This window comes from Diabrotica undecimpunctata, chromosome 9 (assembly GCF_040954645.1).
Source record: "Diabrotica undecimpunctata isolate CICGRU chromosome 9, icDiaUnde3, whole genome shotgun sequence".
Taxonomy (NCBI): Eukaryota; Metazoa; Arthropoda; class Insecta; order Coleoptera; family Chrysomelidae; genus Diabrotica; species Diabrotica undecimpunctata.
Genome location: NC_092811.1, coordinates 70,508,090 through 70,530,352, shown reverse-complemented (window position 1 = coordinate 70,530,352; position 22,263 = coordinate 70,508,090). Strand labels below are relative to the sequence as shown.

Below are 22,263 nucleotides of genomic sequence, written 5' to 3'. Positions count from 1 at the left end.
GTCACGGTAACCGTTATTTTATACCAGTAGAAGTATTAAACCATTTTATCAGTGACAAGCAAAGATGGTCAACACCCGGTCTAATCCCGAGGACAGGAAGAAGTCCGCAGAGCCGGCGATGGGTCCTACAGGCCCAAATGCCCCCTCTCGGCAACAGCAGGGTATAAGGTAAACTTTAGTCGGACGGAAAACTGAATGGTATTATAAAAGGCTCCTCAAATGCACAATGCCAATACAAGTACAATAAATACCTACACAATAAGCATAATATACAGGCTTTCCATTTTAAGTTTGTTTAAAAGAGAAAGGCATAGCATAACATATTAATCAGGTAGTTGTCAACAATAGCCATAGATATCGTCACCAAAGAAAATTTAGATATGAACATCTGAAAATCATGATTACCTCACGTGTTCAGCACTAAGAATCTCGATAACTTTGAATAATACCATCAAGTTCCCACTCCTCGGATAACAGGCAAAAATCTTGACTACCCCACCACTTTTAGCACAAACATACTTGATAACTGCTATAATACCATCAAGTTCTCACGTTTTATCAGTAAATCATGGCCCGATTCTAAAGAAAATGTCTGTATCAGTATGCTAGAAGACCAGTACAGTGTGAAATTTATGTTAAAACACAAAAGACGCTCAATACTGAGTGTTTACAGAGGATAATATAGAAAAAATAACAAAAACAGAGCTCGTCGGAAATAAGCAGAATCAGAATAAAAAAGTATTCATAACTAAAATAGTTATGATTCTTAGAAACGTATAAAGTATAAATGTCACCTAAATTACTGGCTAATAGTATAAAATATAAAATTAGATTTAACACACTTATTCTTACGTGATAAGCCCTAATACTATCTCTAAACTATAAAAATTTAAACAAAAGACGCAAGAATAGTAGAAAAATATTTCTATTCGCAACTAAACACATATTTTTAAAGGAAATCTGAACACGCAACTACTAAAACAGCAATAATTGTAACTAAAAAAAGATCTAATTAAAAAATAAAAAAGGCCAGAGTCTAAAGAATTTTAAAATGACAGTATCAGTATGCTAGTAGACCAGTACAGAGGATAATATAGAAAAAAAAAATAACAAAAACAGAGCTCGTCGGAAATAACCAGAATCATAATAAAAAAAGTATTCAAAACTAAAATAGTTATGATTGTAAGAAACATATAAAGTATAAATGTCACCTAAATTACTGGATAACCGGGATAAGCCCTATTACTATCTCTAAGCTATATAAATTTAAACAAAAGAAGCAAGAATAGTAGAAAAATATTTCTATTCTCAACTAAACGCATGCTTTTAAAGGAAATCCAAACAAACAACTACTAAAATTCAATAATTATAAATAAAAAAGATCTAATTAATAAATAAAAAACAATAAAACAAATAATATTCTCTAAAATAAATATAAACCCACCACGGTTAAATAAAAACTCACACACTGAATACACAAAAATTTAAACGTTGTTTATCCATCCGCAGTCAAACTAAAACTGATTTTAAAATATATTTTACTAGCGTGTGCAGGCTCGATTAACCTTGTATCTATATATAAAATTGCATATGTTTCCTGCGACAGGGAAACGTCACCGTGAGAAATGATTAAAGGAAGCAGATGCATCTGGTGACGTCAGAGTTCTCGTTAGCATATTTTATGATATAGTTAGATTTCCAAGTTTTATTATATACGAGGTTAGTCACAAATTACTCATAAAATATAATTGCAAAAATTTAGAAGTTAAAGCATGAGATTGATCAAAAATTATTCTCTTTGTTAGTCATTCGTCTTTTTATCTTTCCAAGTTTAATTATCTACGAGGGTAGTCACAAATTACTCATTAAATATAATTGATAAAGTTCACGTCACGTGTCGCACGTCACGTTACGTGCGACACGTGTTCACGTCACGTTTTCACGTGCGTCACGTCTTCACGTCACGTTACGTGCGCCACGGGTTCACGTCCGTAAAAGACAAGCTGAGACTTAAAAATCCATTTACAGGAAAACATAACCAATTTTTATAGCTTTAGCAATCTTCACAGGAAAACGGACCGGCTATAGTGCCGCGAAGCGACCCGACCTAACCTAATAAATTAACCATCGCTCAACCATCGCTAACTTTACTCAAGAGACGAAAAGACGTTTTACTCCCATGTTATCCATATGTACGGTGTGACGTGTTGACTTTAAAACGTGACGTTTTTGACGTGATTCGTGACGTTTTGATGTGACGCGTGATGTCTTCATGTAAAAATGTACCGTTTATACTTTAATTTCCAAAAGTATTTTACGTAACATTTATGGCTCTAACCTAACATACGTGGCATTTCTGGATCTAACTTAACCTATTGTGAACGTCGCGTTCTGGTCTAACCTAGTGTATTATTGCAAAACGTGACATGTGGCAAAATGTGGCCGAAAGCGTGAAATTTGACGTGAAACGTGACGCATGTGACGTAAAACGTGATGCATGAAATCGATCCAATAACTGCGAAGATGTGGCATTATGTCATTTTTGCTGGAGGCCTATGTCTAGCGGCGAACGTAACAGGCTCATGTCTATCAGTGGACGTTACCACAACGACATACGTGATTGTATGACATCTCAAACGTCAAAATCGATCCAAGGGTCGTAAAACGTGACCTAACGAACTCCTAACCTAACCTAACGTGATCTGACGTAGACCTAACGATATAAAACGTGATGTTTGATCTGACATTCGAGCTAACCTAACGTCTCTGATGGTGTTCTGATAGTGGTCAGATAGTATCTGATAGTGGTCAGATAGTGGTCAGATAGCCTCTGATGGTGTTCGGATAGTACTCTGATAGTCTCAGATGATGTTCAGGCTGACAATGAGAACACTGATAGCTAAGGCAAATGTGTACCAAAAGACCTATGTCATGGTTAAATAATCTAAGACAATGGTATAGATGCAAACAATGAATATTTTTTAGAGTTTTTATTTTCTACTTATAATAATTACAAATGTTGATTTTCACCAAATTACAATTATTATTCTACATATTCATTTAACAAATAGCCGGTCCGTTTTCCTGTGAAGATTGCTAAAGCTATAAAAATTGGTTATGTTTTCCTGTAAATGGATTTTTAAGTCTCAGCTTGTCTTTTACGGACGTGAACCCGTGGCGCACGTAACGTGACGTGAAGACGTGACGCACTTGAAAACGTGACGTGAACACGTGTCGCACGTAACGTGACGTGCGACACGTGACGTGAACTTTATCAATTATATTTAATGAGTAATTTGTGACTACCCTCGTAGATAATTAAACTTGGAAAGATAAAAAGACGAATGACTAACAAAGAGAATAATTTTTTATCAATCTCATGCTTTAACTTCTAAATTTTTGCAATTATATTTTATGAGTAATTTGTGACTAACCTCGTAAATAATAAAACTTGGAAATCTAACTATATCATAAAATATGCTAACGAGAACTCTGACGTCACCAGATGCATCTGCTTCCTTTAATCATTTCTCACGGTGACGTTTCCCTGTCGCAGGAAACATATGCAATTTTATATATAGATACAAGGTTAATCGAGCCTGCACACGCTAGTAAAATATATTTTAAAATCAGTTTTAGTTTGACTGCGGATGGATAAACAACGTTTAAATTTTTGTGTATTCAGTGTGTGAGTTTTTATTTAACCGTGGTGAGTTTATATTTATTTTAGAGAATATTATTTGTTTTATTGTTTTTTATTTATTAATTAGATCTTTTTTATTTTTAATTATTGAATTTTAGTAGTTGTTTGTTCGGATTTCCTTTAAAAGCATGCGTTTAGTTGAGAATAGAAATATTTTTCTACTATTCTTGCTTCTTTTGTTTAAATTTATATAGCTTAGAGATAGTAATAGGGCTTATCCCGGTTATCCAGTAATTTAGGTGACATTTATACTTTATATGTTTCTTACAATCATAACTATTTTAGTTTTGAATACTTTTTTTATTATGATTCTGGTTATTTCCGACGAGCTCTGTTTTTGTTATTTTTTTTTTCTATATTATCCTCTGTACTGGTCTACTAGCATACTGATACTGTCATTTTAAAATTCTTTAGACTCTGGCCTTTTTTATTTTTTAATTAGATCTTTTTTTAGTTACAATTATTGCTGTTTTAGTAGTTGCGTGTTCAGATTTCCTTTAAAAATATGTGTTTAGTTGCGAATAGAAATAATTTTTCTACTATTCTTGCGTCATTTGTTTAAATTTTTATAGTTTAGAGATAGTATTAGGGCTTATCACGTAAGAATAAGTGTGTTAAATCTAATTTTATATTTTATACTATTAGCCAGTAATTTAGGTGACATTTATACTTTATACGTTTCTAAGAATCATAACTATTTTAGTTATGAATACTTTTTTATTGTGATTCTGCTTATTTCCGACGAGCTCTGTTTTTGTTATTTTTTCTATATTATCCTCTGTAAACACTCAGTATTGAGCGTCTTTTGTGTTTTAACATAAATTTCACACTGTACTGGTCTTCTAGCATACTGATACAGACATTTTCTTTAGAATCGGGCCATGATTTACTGATAAAACGTGAGAACTTGATGGTATTATAGCAGTTATCAAGTATGTTTGTGCTAAAAGTGGTGGGGTAGTCAAGATTTTTGCCTGTTATCCGAGGAGTGGGAACTTGATGGTATTATTCAAAGTTATCGAGATTCTTAGTGCTGAACACGTGAGGTAATCATGATTTTCAGATGTTCATATCTAAATTTTCTTTGGTGACGATATCTATGGCTATTGTTGACAACTACCTGATTAATATGTTATGCTATGCCTTTCTCTTTGAAACAAACTTAAAATGGAAAGCCTGTATATTATGCTTATTGTGTAGGTATTTATTGTACTTGTATTGGCATTGTGCATTTGAGGAGCCTTTTATAATACCATTCAGTTTTCCGTCCGACTAAAGTTTACCTTATTGTCCTCCGGAGGCGTGACAGCCGTGCCGGAGGCATCAAGGAATTTGGATATCGGTCAAAATACTTGGGAATTCCAAGGTTGGCCAAATCCAAATTTCTAATTGATTCGATGCAGGGAAATTCCACTTTCGCTACGTAAAACAAAGGATTTGTTTTACATAAAAGCAGGTGGATTTTCTCTCATCGGTCAGTCGAGCTTGCCTCTTCTACTGTAGACCTAGTCGGTGCTATTATTGTTCCAACTAAGTTATTGTTTTATTTCTGATTTTCTGTATACCTTTTTATTTTAGCATTATTGTATATTCAGACCTTTTCAGGTTAGGATATTACATTGATCTATATTTGTTCATGTACTGATTGTTTATTTTTCTTGTATTTTGTGTCTAAGTTGTTCTTCCGTAAGTTAAGAACACTTAGAAATATTTATCTTGCTTTTTCTATTTTATATTTTGATTTGTACTTTGTCTAAGTAGTTCTTTCCGGTAAGTCAAAGAACTCTTAGAAATATTTTCATAATCATTGTTGCATTATTATTTCCGATATTTTATCTAAGATATTTTCTTTCTTTCTTAAGTTAAAAAAATACTTAATACATTTGTTTCTTTCATTTTCTATTTTATGCTAAGTTGTTTCTTCCGTAACTCAAGAAACACTTAGCAATATTTTCACATCTTTTCTATATTTGATTTTTCTTATTTTCTATTATAAGTCGTTTCTTCCGTAAGTCAAGAAACACTTATAAATATTTGTGCATTTATTTTACTATATTTGATTCTCTTGTTTATTTTCTGTTCTAAGTTGTTTCTTCCGTAAGTCAAGAAACACTTAGACATATTTCTATAATCTGTTTCATTTTTGCATTTCTCGTTTTATATTTTGAGTATTTTATTTTTCCACTCTAAGTCGTTTCTTCCGTAAGTCAAGAAACACTTAGAAATATTTCCATATTTTACTCTCACATTTACATATTTCATTTATCTATATTTCTGTCCTAAGTTGTTTCTTCCGTAAGTCAAGAAACACTTAGAAACATTTTTTTTCTTTGCATTATATTTTTATACCATTTAATTTAATTGTTTACTAAGTTACTCCTTCCGTAAGTCAAGGAATACTTAGATCATTTTTACCTATCTGTTTTCCATTTTTGCTCTGTTACTTTGTAACTGTTCCTTGGAACCGTTACCTATAACAGATATTTGTCACTGGAACTGTTATTTATAACAGCGGTAGTATTTAACCTTTCTACCAGCGACAAACCAAAGATGGTGAATACCCGATCCAATTTCGGGGATAGGAAGAAGCCCGAAGAGCCGGCGATGGGTCCTACAGGCCCAAATGCCCCCTCTCGGCAACATGGCGCCCAACAAACAAAACCCGAACTCACGACCCCAGGACCGTCTTCGAGCCAGCCTGCTACAGCTGACTTTATCTCTGCCTTGATGCAAGCGATGGCGGCCCTATCCACAACTCAAGGCACTGCACCCCAGATGCCTCAGCCTGGGACACCGAAGTCCAGGATAAATTACACGAAGCCCCCTCAATTCTCAGGCCGGGACACCGAGAATCCGCTCAGCTTTTCGACAAAAGCTGAGAATTTCTTAATCAAACATAAGGTAGACGAGGACCAATGGATCGACTACCTCATAGACAATTCCCTCCACGGCGATGCGAAGAAATGGGCTCAGAAATTCTCATACACGGACCTGCCATACACCACATTTCGAGACCGTCTACTAAGGAGATACAATGACCCTGCCGCAATTTCAACCCTGACGTCGAAGCTTCATGGAGAACATCAACGTAGAGACGAATCCACGGAGGAGTTCATTAACCAGAAATCTGCCTTATTCAGACGTCTCATGCCACATACCCCCGAGGACCAGAGGTGTATAACGATAGCGAACTTACTGAGACCCGACATCGCGATCTGCCTGAGAGCGAACATCCCCAGAACCGAGGAAGACCTTCTGACGATCGCCCAGGGCATGGAATGTGACATCCGCCGGACCGGCAAACCCCAGCAGCAGCAGCAGCAACAACAGCCGTACCGTCCCCTACGTCAGGATAACGCTCCACGACACCCTGAGGCGATAGACCAATGGAGGAACCCCAGCGGACAGTACAGGATGCCATCAATGGACCAACCACCACCTCCAACCCCACAGAACCAGGGAAACGCCAATCGGGGCGCCAACTGAACCCTCTTGTGACGATGGTGCCCCAACTGAATCCTATTCAGGTACAACCCTCGACAGCAGGCCTCCCCCAACTCTATGGAAGGATCAACGGGCAGCAAGTGAAGATTTTGGTCGACACCGGTGCCTCCGGGAACTTCGTTCACCAGAAGTTGATCCAGAGACGGGACCTGCACCGAGGACCAGGACTGGTTCAGCTGGCGTGCACGGGCAGCACATCCCGCACCCTAGGGACTGCTGCAGTCAATATGAACATTGACACTCTGGACACGACTGTAAACTGCATGGTTATGGAGGATTTGAACCACGATGTTGTGTTAGGGATGCCTTGGTTGGAGCAGGAAGAGGCCAATGTAGACATACCCCGAAAATGTCTACACGCTGGTACTGCCTGCCGAACCACCATCTACTGGGCGACCCCAGCAGAAAGGCAAGCCAAACCACAACAGCTGGAATTCCATCAAACCCCATCCCAACAAGCAGAGCAGTCAACCCAAGAGAACAATGAAGTATTAGACAACCGTCCACGTCAGCCGACCACTGAAGAAACCGAAACAGCGGACATCAGTACAGGCACACCCGAAGAAGAAGAAGAAGCCTACGGCGTTCCATTACTAGAGACGATGGAGGACGTCGACGAGGAGGAAGAACCTACCCTGACAGCAGACGACATGCCAGACGCCGAATGCCTTCTATTGATAGAGACAATGGAGCAGGGCGACGAGGAGGAGGACACCGACCCCATCCTCGACGGTCCGGTCGACATACCACTCCGAGAGGAAATCCGGAGAAGTCACCGGACACACAAGAGAAAGAAACGACTTCGGAGACGCGAGCAGCAAACCTCCGAAGACGTACCCAGGAGCGAGATTGAAGAGAATCTCCTCCAAGAGTTCACGATGGTGGACGATGCTGACCATAGGACCCTGACCCCTCCGGACGGACGGGATGAAGGAACCACAGCGCAGCCGACCGCCAAAGATGACCAAGGATAAGGTCCCATTACGACACGTGGACATATCAAGGTGAATTGAGTAGCCTTATATCTTCACGACGTCGTAGGACCTCCTCAGGGTGAATAAAGTAGCCCTGACGGAAGCAGACGAGCCACCCGGCACACCTGGACCACCTGGACCACCTAGACCACCTGGGCCTACTGGACCATATACAATTAAGTTCAAATATCTTAAGTACAATATCTTAGTTTTTTTTTATCTTAAGTCTTTTACATTATATTCTTTTAGGGTAAAAATTTTATTATTGTATTTTTTTTTATTCTTAAATTGTATTTTTCTATTGTTTTAATAAATTTTCTTAGCACCGTTAGGTCTTTCAGAGGAGGGGGGATGTCCTCCGGAGGCGTGACAGCCGTGCCGGAGGCATCAAGGAATTTGGATATCGGTCAAAATACTTGGGAATTCCAAGGTTGGCCAAATCCAAATTTCTAATTGATTCGATGCAGGGAAATTCCACTTTCGCTACGTAAAACAAAGGATTTGTTTTACATAAAAGCAGGTGGATTTTCTCTCATCGGTCAGTCGAGCTTGCCTCTTCTACTGTAGACCTAGTCGGTGCTATTATTGTTCCAACTAAGTTATTGTTTTATTTCTGATTTTCTGTATACCTTTTTATTTTAGCATTATTGTATATTCAGACCTTTTCAGGTTAGGATATTACATTGATCTATATTTGTTCATGTACTGATTGTTTATTTTTCTTGTATTTTTTGTCTAAGTTGTTCTTCCGTAAGTTAAGAACACTTAGAAATATTTATCTTGCTTTTTCTATTTTATATTTTGATTTGTACTTTGTCTAAGTAGTTCTTTCCGGTAAGTCAAAGAACTCTTAGAAATATTTTCATAATCATTGTTGCATTATTATTTCCGATATTTTATCTAAGATATTTTCTTTCTTTCTTAAGTTAAAAAAATACTTAATACATTTGTTTCTTTCATTTTCTATTTTATGCTAAGTTGTTTCTTCCGTAACTCAAGAAACACTTAGCAATATTTTCACATCTTTTCTATATTTGATTTTTCTTATTTTCTATTATAAGTCGTTTCTTCCGTAAGTCAAGAAACACTTATAAATATTTGTGCATTTATTTTACTATATTTGATTCTCTTGTTTATTTTCTGTTCTAAGTTGTTTCTTCCGTAAGTCAAGAAACACTTAGACATATTTCTATAATCTGTTTCATTTTTGCATTTCTCGTTTTATATTTTGAGTATTTTATTTTTCCACTCTAAGTCGTTTCTTCCGTAAGTCAAGAAACACTTAGAAATATTTCCATATTTTACTCTCACATTTACATATTTCATTTATCTATATTTCTGTCCTAAGTTGTTTCTTCCGTAAGTCAAGAAACACTTAGAAACATTTTTTTTCTTTGCATTATATTTTTATACCATTTAATTTAATTGTTTACTAAGTTACTCCTTCCGTAAGTCAAGGAATACTTAGATCATTTTTACCTATCTGTTTTCCATTTTTGCTCTGTTACTTTGTAACTGTTCCTTGGAACCGTTACCTATAACAGATATTTGTCACTGGAACTGTTATTTATAACAGCGGTAGTATTTAACCTTTCTACCAGCGACAAACCAAAGATGGTGAATACCCGATCCAATTTCGGGGATAGGAAGAAGCCCGAAGAGCCGGCGATGGGTCCTACAGGCCCAAATGCCCCCTCTCGGCAACATTATACCCTGCATGTCGCCAAGGTAACCAATCACGACAAAGATTGTTACTTTGGCCGGCCAATCACAGTGCTCGTTATTAACTTCGCTGTCATTGGCCTCTCGGCGGAAGTGTGCTGAATTTTCTCAAACACAATGTGTATAAAAGAACAGCACATCTTCCGATCGGGGTCCAGTCGCACATACTCTACTAGCCCCGTAAGACCTTGTTGGTTCGGTGCGCTACCAAGCTACCTTTGAGTTTTATTTATTACCGCTATCCTGTTATCGTCGAAGACGTCCTGAATTGAAGAAATACTTAATAATGGTTATTCAATTTAGAAGTTAAATCATCGAGAATACGAGAACCGGCGTGTCGACTGCAAAACGCTTCCTGACAGTAGAACACGACTTACTGAGATAGAAAAGACATTGGTCTTAGAACTACCTCACATCGTGTCGAACTGACCACAGCGTTATTTGGGCCTGTCACGGTAAAGAGCGAATAAAAGCCCCGACGGGGACTTGTAATTGCTTTTCCGATCAGGTTGAGCTGCAATAACGTTTCGTCTCCGAAACCTTACGCAAATAGTAACTATATCAAATACTGTTAGCGTAAAGGTAGCTATACGAAGCGACTGGCAGCAGGAAGGGTCGACACGACCGGCATTCTCGTACCTCTCTCGAGGAGAGGGAACACGGCTCCACGACGTGAGAAGGCCGACATCTCTGTGGAACTTGAGGTATACACCACGCATCAGAATTCTAACATATATATAATTCATGTAAGAACATTTTATCTGTAAGAAAGCTCGAACGGTTAGAGAGTTCTGATTGCCGGTGTCCCCTCACCTACCACAGAGGTTCGGCGGATCTTCTTGCCCGTAACGGCCGATATCCTAATAAACTCCTTAAATACGAAGATGGACTCTCGAAACTTGAGATCCTCTTCAAGAGCGGCGGTCGTAGATCGTCCAGAAACTCCTGAAAACCAGGAGGACGCTACGGCCGTACGACATGCATTGTCGTAACGGACGGGTAATACTTTGGAAAAATAGCATCAAAATTACCACTCCGGACGCTCTATGTTTCGATATTGTCTTGAAAAAGACAAGATCTATTTGTTTTATAACTGTTAAGGTTAAATAAAACTCAGGTTTGTAGGTAGAAAAGACTCAGCCACAGAGTCTAAAAGAAAACAAGCAGAGCCCGTAGAGCGAAGTGCTCTAGGAGAGTCCGTAAAGGACCAACTTCGACTGCCTTGAGATCCGAATAATCCCATATTTAAAGACATTTTAATATTTATATGAGATTTTCGGACCTCTCGGCCAATAGAAAATTGAATAAAATGCAAGAAGGCGGGCGATGCGCATCAAGGTGCGTATTAGTTTGCTACTAAAGGCACCAGGATGACATCCCCCCCGCTTTGGAGACTCTGAGGCTGGGAAAAGGTAATTTTTATTAAAAGGTTGAAAACACACAAATACAAATAAAAAATGCACAAGAAAATATGTGAAAATAAACGTACTTACAGTTTTTTTTTAAAGATATAAAATTGAAAATTGTCCTTACTGATCGCAACACTGCACAAAAACACTTCACAGGGGGAGGTCGGTGGTGGTGACAGCGTCTGCAGGTCCATCCTCGGTCGATGTACTCACTCCCTCGGCGCGTTCGTCCTCCTCTAGGCTGTCCGGATCCCATCTACCATATCAAACGGGGTTTCGTAGGCCAGGGGCCTAAGCCTACGTGGTTACGACCACATATCTGTAGGGAGGCACTAGCTGGTCCTACTCCGTGATTTTCGTTGGCAGGTGGGGCTTCTAACTTCGAAGAGGGCCGGCTCGTCGAAGGTATCTGCACATCGAAGGCTTCAGGTCTGCAGAAGGCCTGGATATCGGCATGTTAGTTCGATATGCTAACATCCGATGCTTCTCCCCGCTGTTTTCTTGAATCCAGCACACGGTGGGTTCATTTGTGTGCCTTCTGTGCAGGCGGGTCGTAGGTCCGGATTTTAATCCGTGTGTTGGGCGCCATGTCGTAACGGACGGGTAATACTTTGGAAAAATAGCATCAAAATTACCACTCCGGACGCTCTATGTTTCGATATTGTCTTGAAAAAGACAAGATCTATTTGTTTTATAACTGTTAAGGTTAAATAAAACTCAGGTTTGTAGGTAGAAAAGACTCAGCCACAGAGTCTAAAAGAAAACAAGCAGAGCCCCTAGAGCGAAGTGCTCTAGGAGAGTCCGTAAAGGACCGACTTCGACTGCCTTGAGATCCGAATAATCCCATATTTAAAGACATTTTAATATTTATATGAGATTTTCGGACCTCTCGGCCAATAGAAAATTGAATAAAATGCAAGAAGGCGGGCGATGCGCATCAAGGTGCGTATTAGTTTGCTACTAAAGGCACCAGGATGACAGCATTATGGTATTTTCTTCATTCTGTTTCAGATATTCGTAGCGTACAGACGTGTGCTTTGGTGAGTTTAAATCTGTGCTCTGGTGAGTGATAAATTTTGAAAATTTTGATTTCTTTGAATATTTTGACTTTTTTGATATAACGTTTTTTGAAAATTTTTTATTTCTTAATCTATTTTTTAATATTTGCTTGTTTTGTTTAAACATGATTGCTAAACTTATTCAGCTAATTGCATCCATCTTGGGGTTGATTAGAAATGATTATCAGGAAGATAATGTTAAGAAAGGGCTGACTGAGTGTAGGAAAGCGAGTAAAAAGATACGAGATTCGATGAGATATGCCAAGACGATGGGTGAGAAGCAGCATTTAGAAGCTCAGATGAGGCATGTGAAAACGTTGAGAAACCAACTGAAGGCCGAACAAAAGAAGGGGACGGGACTTAACACTCGACCGGAGACTGCGTACAAGAGGGTACAATGGGATGATTCCTTATCAGCGTTCAACTCAAGAATTCGAACTGGAGTGATCACAAACCTTAAACATAAGGATCCGGGTAGTTTCCTGGTAGATTGCAAGGCGCTATTCAAACGTAGGATTCAAAACGCACTAAAGAAAGATGAGGTAGTTAAAGTTAATACTGCTTTTGGGGGAGAATTCGAGATAGCTAGCGGTGAGAAAATCCTAAAAGACACCAAATATTTTACCACATCAAACTCTCCAATATACAAAGACACAAATCTTGACGAATGGTTTGAAAACCATGTATCTGAACCCCTCAGCAAAAAGCTAGAGGAATTCCAAGAGAGAGATAGTGGCTGGGCACTAAAGGCTGTTGTTAACCTGGGGGTAAACATTAACAAATACACACCACAACTTGGTTCCTCTTATATTGAACTTCCTCCTCAAATAAAGAGAAAGGAAGCATGCGTTAACGTCAAAAATGATGATGAGGCATGCTTTGCGTGGTCTGTCATATCAGCGTTGAATCCTGTCGATAAACATCCTCAAAGAGTGTCAAAATATCCGCACTACTCGCAAGTGTTGAAGTTGAAGGGAATACAGTGGCCAATGACGATGAGGCAGATCCCTAATTTTGAAAAACAGAATGACATTTCAATTAATGTATACGTTTTGAAAAAAGAAAAAAGAGATTTTACGACCCTCTCTACATTTCTAACTAAAAACAAGAAGGATAAACATGTGAATTTGCTTTTAATTCAAGATAAATATGATGATACCGAAGGTCCTATTAGATACCATTACGTTTGGATAAAAAGTTTGTCCCGCCTCCTCTCCAAGCAGCTTAGTAAACGTAAAGGAGCCAAATATTTCTGCGATGCCTGCCTCCATTACTTTCGATCACAAGAAAAGTTAAATATTCATAAGGTATGCTGCAGCGGCCGATCAGATCTTATATGTGATAGATGCCTACAACCGTTTTCATCATCTACTCAGCTAGAAGCTCACACAGTAGATTGCATAAGAATTAATGAAACAGCCATTAAAATGCCCGAGGAAAGCAATAAAATGTTGAAATTTAAGAATTTCCGGAATAAGATTAAAGCTCCCTTCGCCGTGTACGCAGATCTCGAGAGTGCTTTGAAACGTACAGGAGATCCTAAAAAACCTCAAGAACATATTCCTGTAGCAGTTGGTTATTTCTTTAAATGCTCGTATGATGACACTTTGTCGTTTTATGACTCATATAGAGGAAAGGATTGCATGAAATGGTTCGCAGATAAACTTAATCAGCTTGCTGAGGATGTTTCTACGGTGTTTATGTGCCCATATGATATAAATATGACAACTCAGCAAGAGAGCGATTTCCATGCAGCCACTCATTGCCATATCTGCGAGCAACGCTTCTCTCCTGAAGATAAGAAAGTTAGAGACCATAATCACTTTATTCCTGACAATAATTATCGCGGCGCAGCTCACGAAGGGTGTAACATTAATTACAAAGATGCTCATACAATTCCAATAATATTTCATAATCTCTCCGGATATGACGCACATTTTATTACAAACGATATTGCTACACGCATCAAAGGTCCCGTAGATCTTCTTCCTATTACTAAGGAAAAATACATTTCTTTTACAAAACATATTGATGATGCTCGAATTAAATTCCGTTTTATTGATAGTTATCGATTTATGTCTTATTCTCTTGATAAATTAGCTTCTTACCTCCCCGAGTTTCCTAATCTCAAGTCCCAATATACTTCGCTTCCTGAGGAGAATTTCCATCTTCTAACTAAAAAAGGTATCATGCCATATGATTATATAGATTCATTTAAAAAATTCTGTGAGACTTCTTTGCCTCCTATTGAGTCTTTTTACAATAAACTTGAAGATAAGCCATGTCCTCGTCCACATTATCGTCACGCTCAAGAAGTCTGGTCGTCATTCAATTGTGCAACTCTCGGGGATTATGTCGATTTATATATGAAAACTGACATTCATCTTCTTGTAGATATCTTTGAGCGATTCCGATCCAGCTCTCTTCAAACTTATAATCTTGACCCTGCTCACTATTATACTTTACCTGGTTTTACGTGGGATGCAATGCTTAAATATACAGGTCAAGAACTGGAGCTTTTAACCGATCCTGACATGCATTGGTTTGTTGAATGTGGTATTCGTGGTGGTCTTAGTCAAGTTTGCTCTAAAAGACGTGTGAAAGCTAACAATCCATACATCAACAACTATGACCCATCTAAACCAAAAACGTTCCTTATGTATTTTGATGTTAATAATCAGTATGGTTGGGCCATGTCTTAATATCTTCCATATGGGGGTTTCGAGTGGGTCGATGCCAATATTGATGTCCTTTCCATTGCCGACGATGCTTCTGAAGGGTACATTCTCGAGGTTGATCTGGCGTACCCTCAACATCTTCATGATCGTCATAAAGATATCCCGTTTTGTCCTGAGTCTTTAAATTCTAAGACTATGCTTCCTCCTACACGTCCGCGAGAGCAGACTAAATTAATGGCTACCCTACAAGATAAAGAAAGATATGTAATACATTATAGAGCACTCAAACAGGCGCTTGCAAATGGATTGATCCTGAAAAAGATACATAGAGTATTGAAATTCAAACAGGCTCCATGGTTAAAGCCATATATCGATCTTAATACAAATCTCCGGAAGGCAGCGAAAAATGAGTTTGAAAAGGACCTTTTTAAGCTTATGAATAATGCAGTGTTCGGGAAGACTATGGAATCAGTGCGCAAGCGCGTTGATATAAAGTTGCTTACTTTGTGGGAGGGTCGTTACGGAGCTGAAGCTAGAATAAGTAGCCCATTGTTTAAGAATGCAACGATTTTTAGTGAAAACTTGGTAGCTGTTGAGATGCGTAGAAGTGAAATATGGTTAGATAAACCAATCTATATCGGAATGTGTATTTTAGACTTGGCTAAAACGACAATCTATGATTTTCAATATGGATACTTAGCTAGTAGGTTCGGTGAAAACTTTACAACTTGCTATACTGATGCCGATAGTGTAATCGTGGAAATACGTGAACAAGACCCATATGATGCTATGAAAGAAGATTGCTATAAATATTTTGATACCTCAGACTATCGTAAAGACAATATTTATGGTATCCCTCAGGTTAACAAGAAGGTGTTGGGTATGATGAAAGATGAGAATGAAGGCCGAATAATGACTGACTACATAGGGCTCCGATCTAAATTGTATACAACAAAAGTAGTTATCACAGAAGATAAGATCGAAGAAAAGAGGAGAAAGTTGAAAGAGGAAGAATATGAGGATGATGAGATTGATGCAATTATTAAAATTTATGGTGTGACAAAGAAGGCGAAGGGGGTAAAGAAATCTGTGGTGAACACTAAAATTACGTTTGAGGACTATGTAGAGTGTTTGGATAACTTAAAAGAGGTGTATGCTTCACAGATTCTAATACGCTCAGATAAGCACCATGTTTATACCATAACACAAAGCAAGATTGCGCTAAGCCACAATGATGATAAAAGACATCACCTTCCGGAGTCATATGATACACTTCCGTGGGGGCATTATTTAATTGATTCTAATATGGATGCTGATTAGATTTAACGCAAAGTAATATATCTAATATATCAATAATAGTTATATTTTAACATTTATCCTTGATGATTGACTTTAAGATGGATGTAAATTGTATATTGTCGTTTTTATAACGTGCTTTATTTATTACAACTTAAAATATATCTGATTCAGAATTTATTAGTCATTATTTCACCATTTCATTTCGCTTTTTGTTTTTTATATTATATGATAATTGTAATAGATCTTAATTTTCTAAATATTATTTCTAAATCACGATACCTAAGATTAGCACATTTAAAAAAGATGTTTAGATATGACCACTAAAAAGATATCATGGACCACTGGCAAATTAATGAACCGTTCTGGTTAATTCCAGAGCTATGTGTTAGTGCAGCCTCCTAAGATAATCGATAATTTATTGGTCTTCCTCGATTTAGATTTAAGTCAATTCTTCGATAGCCTGTCCCAAAACAGGAGTCGGAGAATTTCCTATTTTTAAAGATAACCTAGAGTTATTAGCCCCCAATAATTCATTTGAACGCTATACAACATAGTAACTAATGAATTTACTCCAAAGTGTCGATGTCTTAACATAAAAGATGTCCATCAATAAAAGATGTCTTCTAAACCATGTTAAATTATGTGCTGATCTTAATAAGTTAAGTATAATTATTAAATAAATTATCATATTATGTAAATGACTTCATTCATACTAACTGTTTGTCCCATACTAACATTACCTCTCCCGGCGGTCGTGTAGTCGTACCTTCACGTTGGTGACTGCCGTTAAGAATAAATTTTTGTTTTTCAACAAATGTTTGTTTGAACCGAATTGACTACGTTCCTTTCATGGCATGCTTTTACATTTTTATGCATGGCTATATTCGTTAACTTACTATCATTTCTTTGCTTAGATACTAACAGCAGTTTATTACTTATTACATTACCCATTACTTATTACATTTAAGCATTACTTATTGCTTGACTGTCCTTGCTAACATTTTTATGTAGTATGTATAAAATATAGTATGCAGCTCGTTACTTTTCATGTGTTACTGTGGAGATTATAGAGTGGATGAATGTTGGTTTGGTCATAGTGTAAGAATGGTAAACGTTCCTATTCGTTTTATTTCCAGCGAAAGCCGCTGCCGTACGTTATATTCATTTGATACCTCATACGTAGTAATCAGGTTAATAGACCCTAAGATACGTTATAGTGCCATTTTGGCATTGATTTTGTTGCTAGTTTTTTCATCTCAATGTATTCGTTACCCCCTCCTATTTCATTTGACGCCTTATACGTTGCAATCGGACCAATAGACCTTGAGATACGTTATAGTGCCGTTTGGGCATTGATTTTGTTGCTTGTTTTTCATCTTCATGTATTCATTACCCCCTCCTCTTTCATTTGACGTCTGATACGTTGCAATCGGACCAATAGATCTGGAGATACGTTTTAGTGCCGTTTTGACTATGCCGCCATCTTTGTTTTTTCCCTCTACGTGTTCCCCGTCCCCTTTCCGTTCGTTTGACACCTCGTACGTTGCAATCGGACCAATAGATCCGGAGATACGTTATAGTGCCGTTTTGACTATACCGCCGTCTTTGATTTTTCTATCTACGTGTTACCCGTTTCCTTCCCGCTCGTTTGACACCTCATACGTTGCAATCGGACCAATAGATCCGGAGATATGTTATAGTGCCGTTTTGACTATGCCGCCATCTTTGTTTTTCCCTCTGTTCCCCGCCCCCTTCCCGTTCGTTTGACACCTCATACGTCGCGATCCGACGAGCGGTCGCGCCTTCACTTCGAAAAGCGTCAAAAATGAGCAGAATGGACCTTAGATTTTCTTATGGAGATTTACATGGGAAAATGACCTGTTTTGGGCTCGAACTCTCCTAGCCCCTTTACTCTTATAGTCTTCATTTATAAGATGTTTTATATACATTATGTTAGGTTGTTCAGATGAAAACTTGAGGCTTGATATTTTGGAAAAGTTAACTTTTTCCTTGTCATCTGTATGGCTTTTTTTCGTAATTTCGCTTTGGAGTTCTTTAAAAGAAAAAAAGTCGGATTGTTTCAATACAATTACCTCAAAGCAGTTTTTTCTTTTACATTTTCTCACTGCTTCGTACCAATCGTCTGGAGTATACACTTGTTTTAATCGATGACGCTTATACTTTTCAATTACTGCGAAGTCACGGTCACATGGTAATCTCGTATGCCCTACTACCAAGTATTTGTGCTCAATAGAAGTGAAAATGCCTTCTATAGTAAGTTGTTGCCATAAACAAATTAGAGACCAATTTTTGTTTTGGCCGCTGCAGTTATCTGTATACACTATAAGTTTATTAGCAGTGGGTCTATTAGTTCGAAAATGTTTATATAAAATGCTGGCCATTTCATCGCTACCTCGCTTGGCAATGTTTTCTGGCCACATGTACATGAAGGCCTTTCCACTAATACAGTCATGGATGCCGAGGTTATAAACCCATGCCTTTCTCAAATAGAACGCTGCTCCCACTGTTAAATTTGGCACTGGCATTGCCTGTTGTAGGTCAAAGCTGATAACCATTGCATTTCCCGTGGCTTTAGCCTCTTCTGTGTCCTTTTTCATTAGATCCTGCATGGCCTGGGCACGTCTTTGATGTAACTCCAAATCAATTTTCAGTGTCTTTGCAATTTCTATGTCAGCTTCATTACTAATTTTCACATTCATTGAATCACATACTTTACAAGTATCGCTCTTAGGTAACTTAAAGCCTATATTAAATTCTGAGCAGAATATGCGCCTATATTTGTCTTGGGTTACTGCCACAAAATTATTTTGGCGGCACCACTCAAGATAATAATCATGATATAAACTGGAAATTGAAATATCGGAATCTAGGTAGACTTTTTTTGGGTTTTTTTGTCTGCTGTAATGGCTTGTGTATTTTGGTATCAAATTAATATGCTGTCCAACATACTCACAGTGTTCTTCTGGTATTTTCTTGTTGTTGTTGTCATGCTTACCTCTTTCATCTGACTTTGGAGTAGACGCACCTTCTTTATTTTGGTGAACCAGTCTTTCAATACGTTTTTTTGAAATGCCGTGTATGGCAAGAAACTCTTTCTTACAAATTTCAATTTCATCTCCATTTACTTTGACTCTATATTTAACTGATACATTTCTGGACGAATGAATTCCTTTTGTTTTCTTTGGGTAACTTCTCTTCTTTGGAATTACTGTCATAGTTGAGAAGAGGTAAATATTTTGCTTGTCATAATTACCCAGGTTCCAAAAGGCATTAAATATATCATTTTCCTTACCTGCCAAAAGCTGTCTACACTGTTTTGTGCAACCGCAAGGCGCACCTAATTTTTTTGGTTCTATTTTCTTCCCTTTTGTATTTATATATTCGTGACCTAGATTTCTTTTAGTCTTGCGCTTAATTTTTTTATGCCGTTGGGTATTCTTGTGTCTCCATCTAGAAGGCGCCTTCTTTTCTGGAGTTGGCAAGACACCTCGAGAAGTCTGTGGGGTAAAAACCTCTTCATTCTCCTACAATAAAATAGGTATTTTACTAAAAAGGGATAAGCCACAAAAAACCTTTAGAACAGGATAAGCCACAAAAAACCTTTAGAAAAATCCTAATGTTTTTAGGTTCGAAAAATGTAACATAAGGGGACAAGCCACATATTTAATAAACTTACCATTTTTAAGTTGATATTTTCCGAATCGCTGTTATTTCCGGACACTGTATAGTCTTTGTCATCTTCGCTTTCATTTAAAAATGGATCTTGGTCACTGTGATCAGAATCAAACTCAGAAAAGTCTATTTTCCGTTTACATGCACGGGAATGTTCCGCCGCCATGTTGATTGCTACTGTGGCTTGTCTCGTTATGTTGAAAAATAAAGTAATGGTGACACAACGGGACTTAACTACAGCGGCGCCATCTATAAGAAAAAAGCTGAAATTTTCTCTTCGGGATATTAATACGGTCTTGAAGTGGGCGATTTCTACTTTAACTCAATTTTGATGAAATTGTGGCTTGCCCCCTTCTGGTCCCAAGGTCTTCATTTGTCTTTTTTGTTTTTGTGGATGGAAATGTTTTTTTGTTTGAGAATTTCGTGCAGGACTTGCCGTGACATAGCAATTTTGTTTTCTTCAACGCACTTTTTTGTATATATTTCGTAAAGTTCACTTTTGTTTCTTATTAATGGCTCCAGGAATAGTTTAGTCGTGTTAGATCTATTATAGTGTGACGGTAACTTGGGAAGGTCATCGAGAAATTGATTTAAATAGACCATTTCTGCACGTTGTTTCTAGGTGTTGGCCTCTTCGAGTTTTCGTTAGCTTTATAAGAATGCATGCTGTATTCACTTTTTTGTACCCAAGACTGTACCGTGAATGAACACAACGCTAACGTGTTTAAAAACATTTGTCTGCAGACCGGTACCTTTTCACCTTTCAAAGGTAAGCTATATTGTAATGTGCCGTCACGTCTCGATTGGCCTTCTGTAGTCCTTCGTTTCACTTGAATTCTGCTGACTTGAGAAGCAACAAAAACTTTTCTTTGATCCCAGCTCGTCTGGTTCCAAAAGTATTGGAATATTTTTTTTCGAGTTTCTTCAGAAAAATTAGCGCACATTCGAACTTTCGATCGTTTGCAAAGCTTTGAGTTACAAGTGGAGCCAATTTGCCTAGCCTTCCTATTTTGTTGTGCTTCACTACTTTGTTTCTTCTCGTGTAACCCAAATATTCTTTGCCTTCCATTCTAAGCTTTTGGTTGACCACTTTTAACCATGTTTTAGGGTCTGCAACTATTTTTTTCTTCCTCCCTGTTTCCAAGTTTCCATTATCAACGTCAATTACATTAGTAATATCTTTCAAATGTTGTTCTTGTATTGGATCTTTCACGTCGTCAGTATTGGTATTTTTATTATTTTGCTTATCCGCATGCAACAATAAATCGTTTACATGGTAATTTATATCCTCAATATTTGTGAAGGTTGGGTCATCAAATTCTAGTTCTCTCCGTTCAAACGCTGGATTTCCCAGTGATGAAGCTTCATCTAAAATATTCTCATTCAAGATAATAATGTCCATATTTTCTATATCCATTATAGGTTCGTTTAAAACTAGGTTGATGTTATGGGAACAGTGTCCATGGTTTCGAAATATTGGGTCTGATCGTTGAAGTGTGCATCTGATAATACTGAACTATCGGCAGAACTGATTTGAAAATTGTCAATAATGTTTATTTTGTTCAACGTAAAAGTAGAAACGTTTGACTTAATTGACGGAAAGTTAGTGCCAATACTGGAATCAATAATATTGCATTTTTGACTATGTGTTGAAGATTGTATAAAACCCACTTGGGTTTTCCCAATTTTGGAGAGATGCAAAATTGTTTTGGTTTTTTCAGACATCTGTAATAAAAAATAACCGTCTTTAACACTAAATTGCTTCGAATAATGATTTAAAATAATATTTTAGAATTAAACAGAATCGTAAATAACTCCTATCTGACTGAGAGATGAAATGAAACAGTTTTAGAAATACCTCCTTACTGAAACTATGGTTATAATCATGATTATCATTAGCAAAAAACTAATTACTTTGTTTAAATTACAGCAAGATAAGTAAACAGATCATGTTAATAAATAAAAATAATTTGAATAGACAAATACCTTGAAATGGTTGAATATACGGTAGTCTCTCGTATCACGTGGAAACAATATGCGCCATTTTTGTTGGTTAGGAGGGATTACGTTTAGTTTTTCGAGCGCTGCAGATAGTAGGTATTGGTTTAATGAAATAACGTAAGAAATAAATTTTTACTGGTTAGGAGCTTTTCACAGGCATGCGTAGTTAGAAAATACAAATCACATGGAATATTAAACGTATTTACGAAGAAATTGTCAGAT

General features: G+C 37.4%; 1 protein-coding gene across 1 annotated transcript; it reads right to left on the bottom strand.

The window, feature by feature from the left end:
• Positions 1-18,188: 18,188 nt before the first annotated feature.
• LOC140451114 (uncharacterized) lies at positions 18,189-20,206 on the bottom strand. The gene is made up of 2 exons (XM_072544844.1): positions 20,045-20,206; positions 18,189-19,892 (listed from the first exon to the last, which is right to left on the bottom strand). Exons 1-2 carry the CDS (start codon positions 20,204-20,206, stop codon positions 18,189-18,191), a joined length of 1,866 nt encoding a protein of 621 aa, XP_072400945.1.
• Between the last annotated feature and the right edge of the window lie 2,057 nt (positions 20,207-22,263).

Excerpts from the sequence above, each read along its gene's own strand:
- LOC140451114 (XM_072544844.1), bottom strand. The coding sequence starts at position 20,206 with ATGGCGGCGGAACATTCCCGTGCATGTAAACGGAAAATAGACTTTTCT. Across the intron at positions 19,893-20,044 it reads AAAATATCAACTTAAAAATG|GAGAATGAAGAGGTTTTTAC; the intron begins GTAAGTTTATTA and ends ATTTTATTGTAG.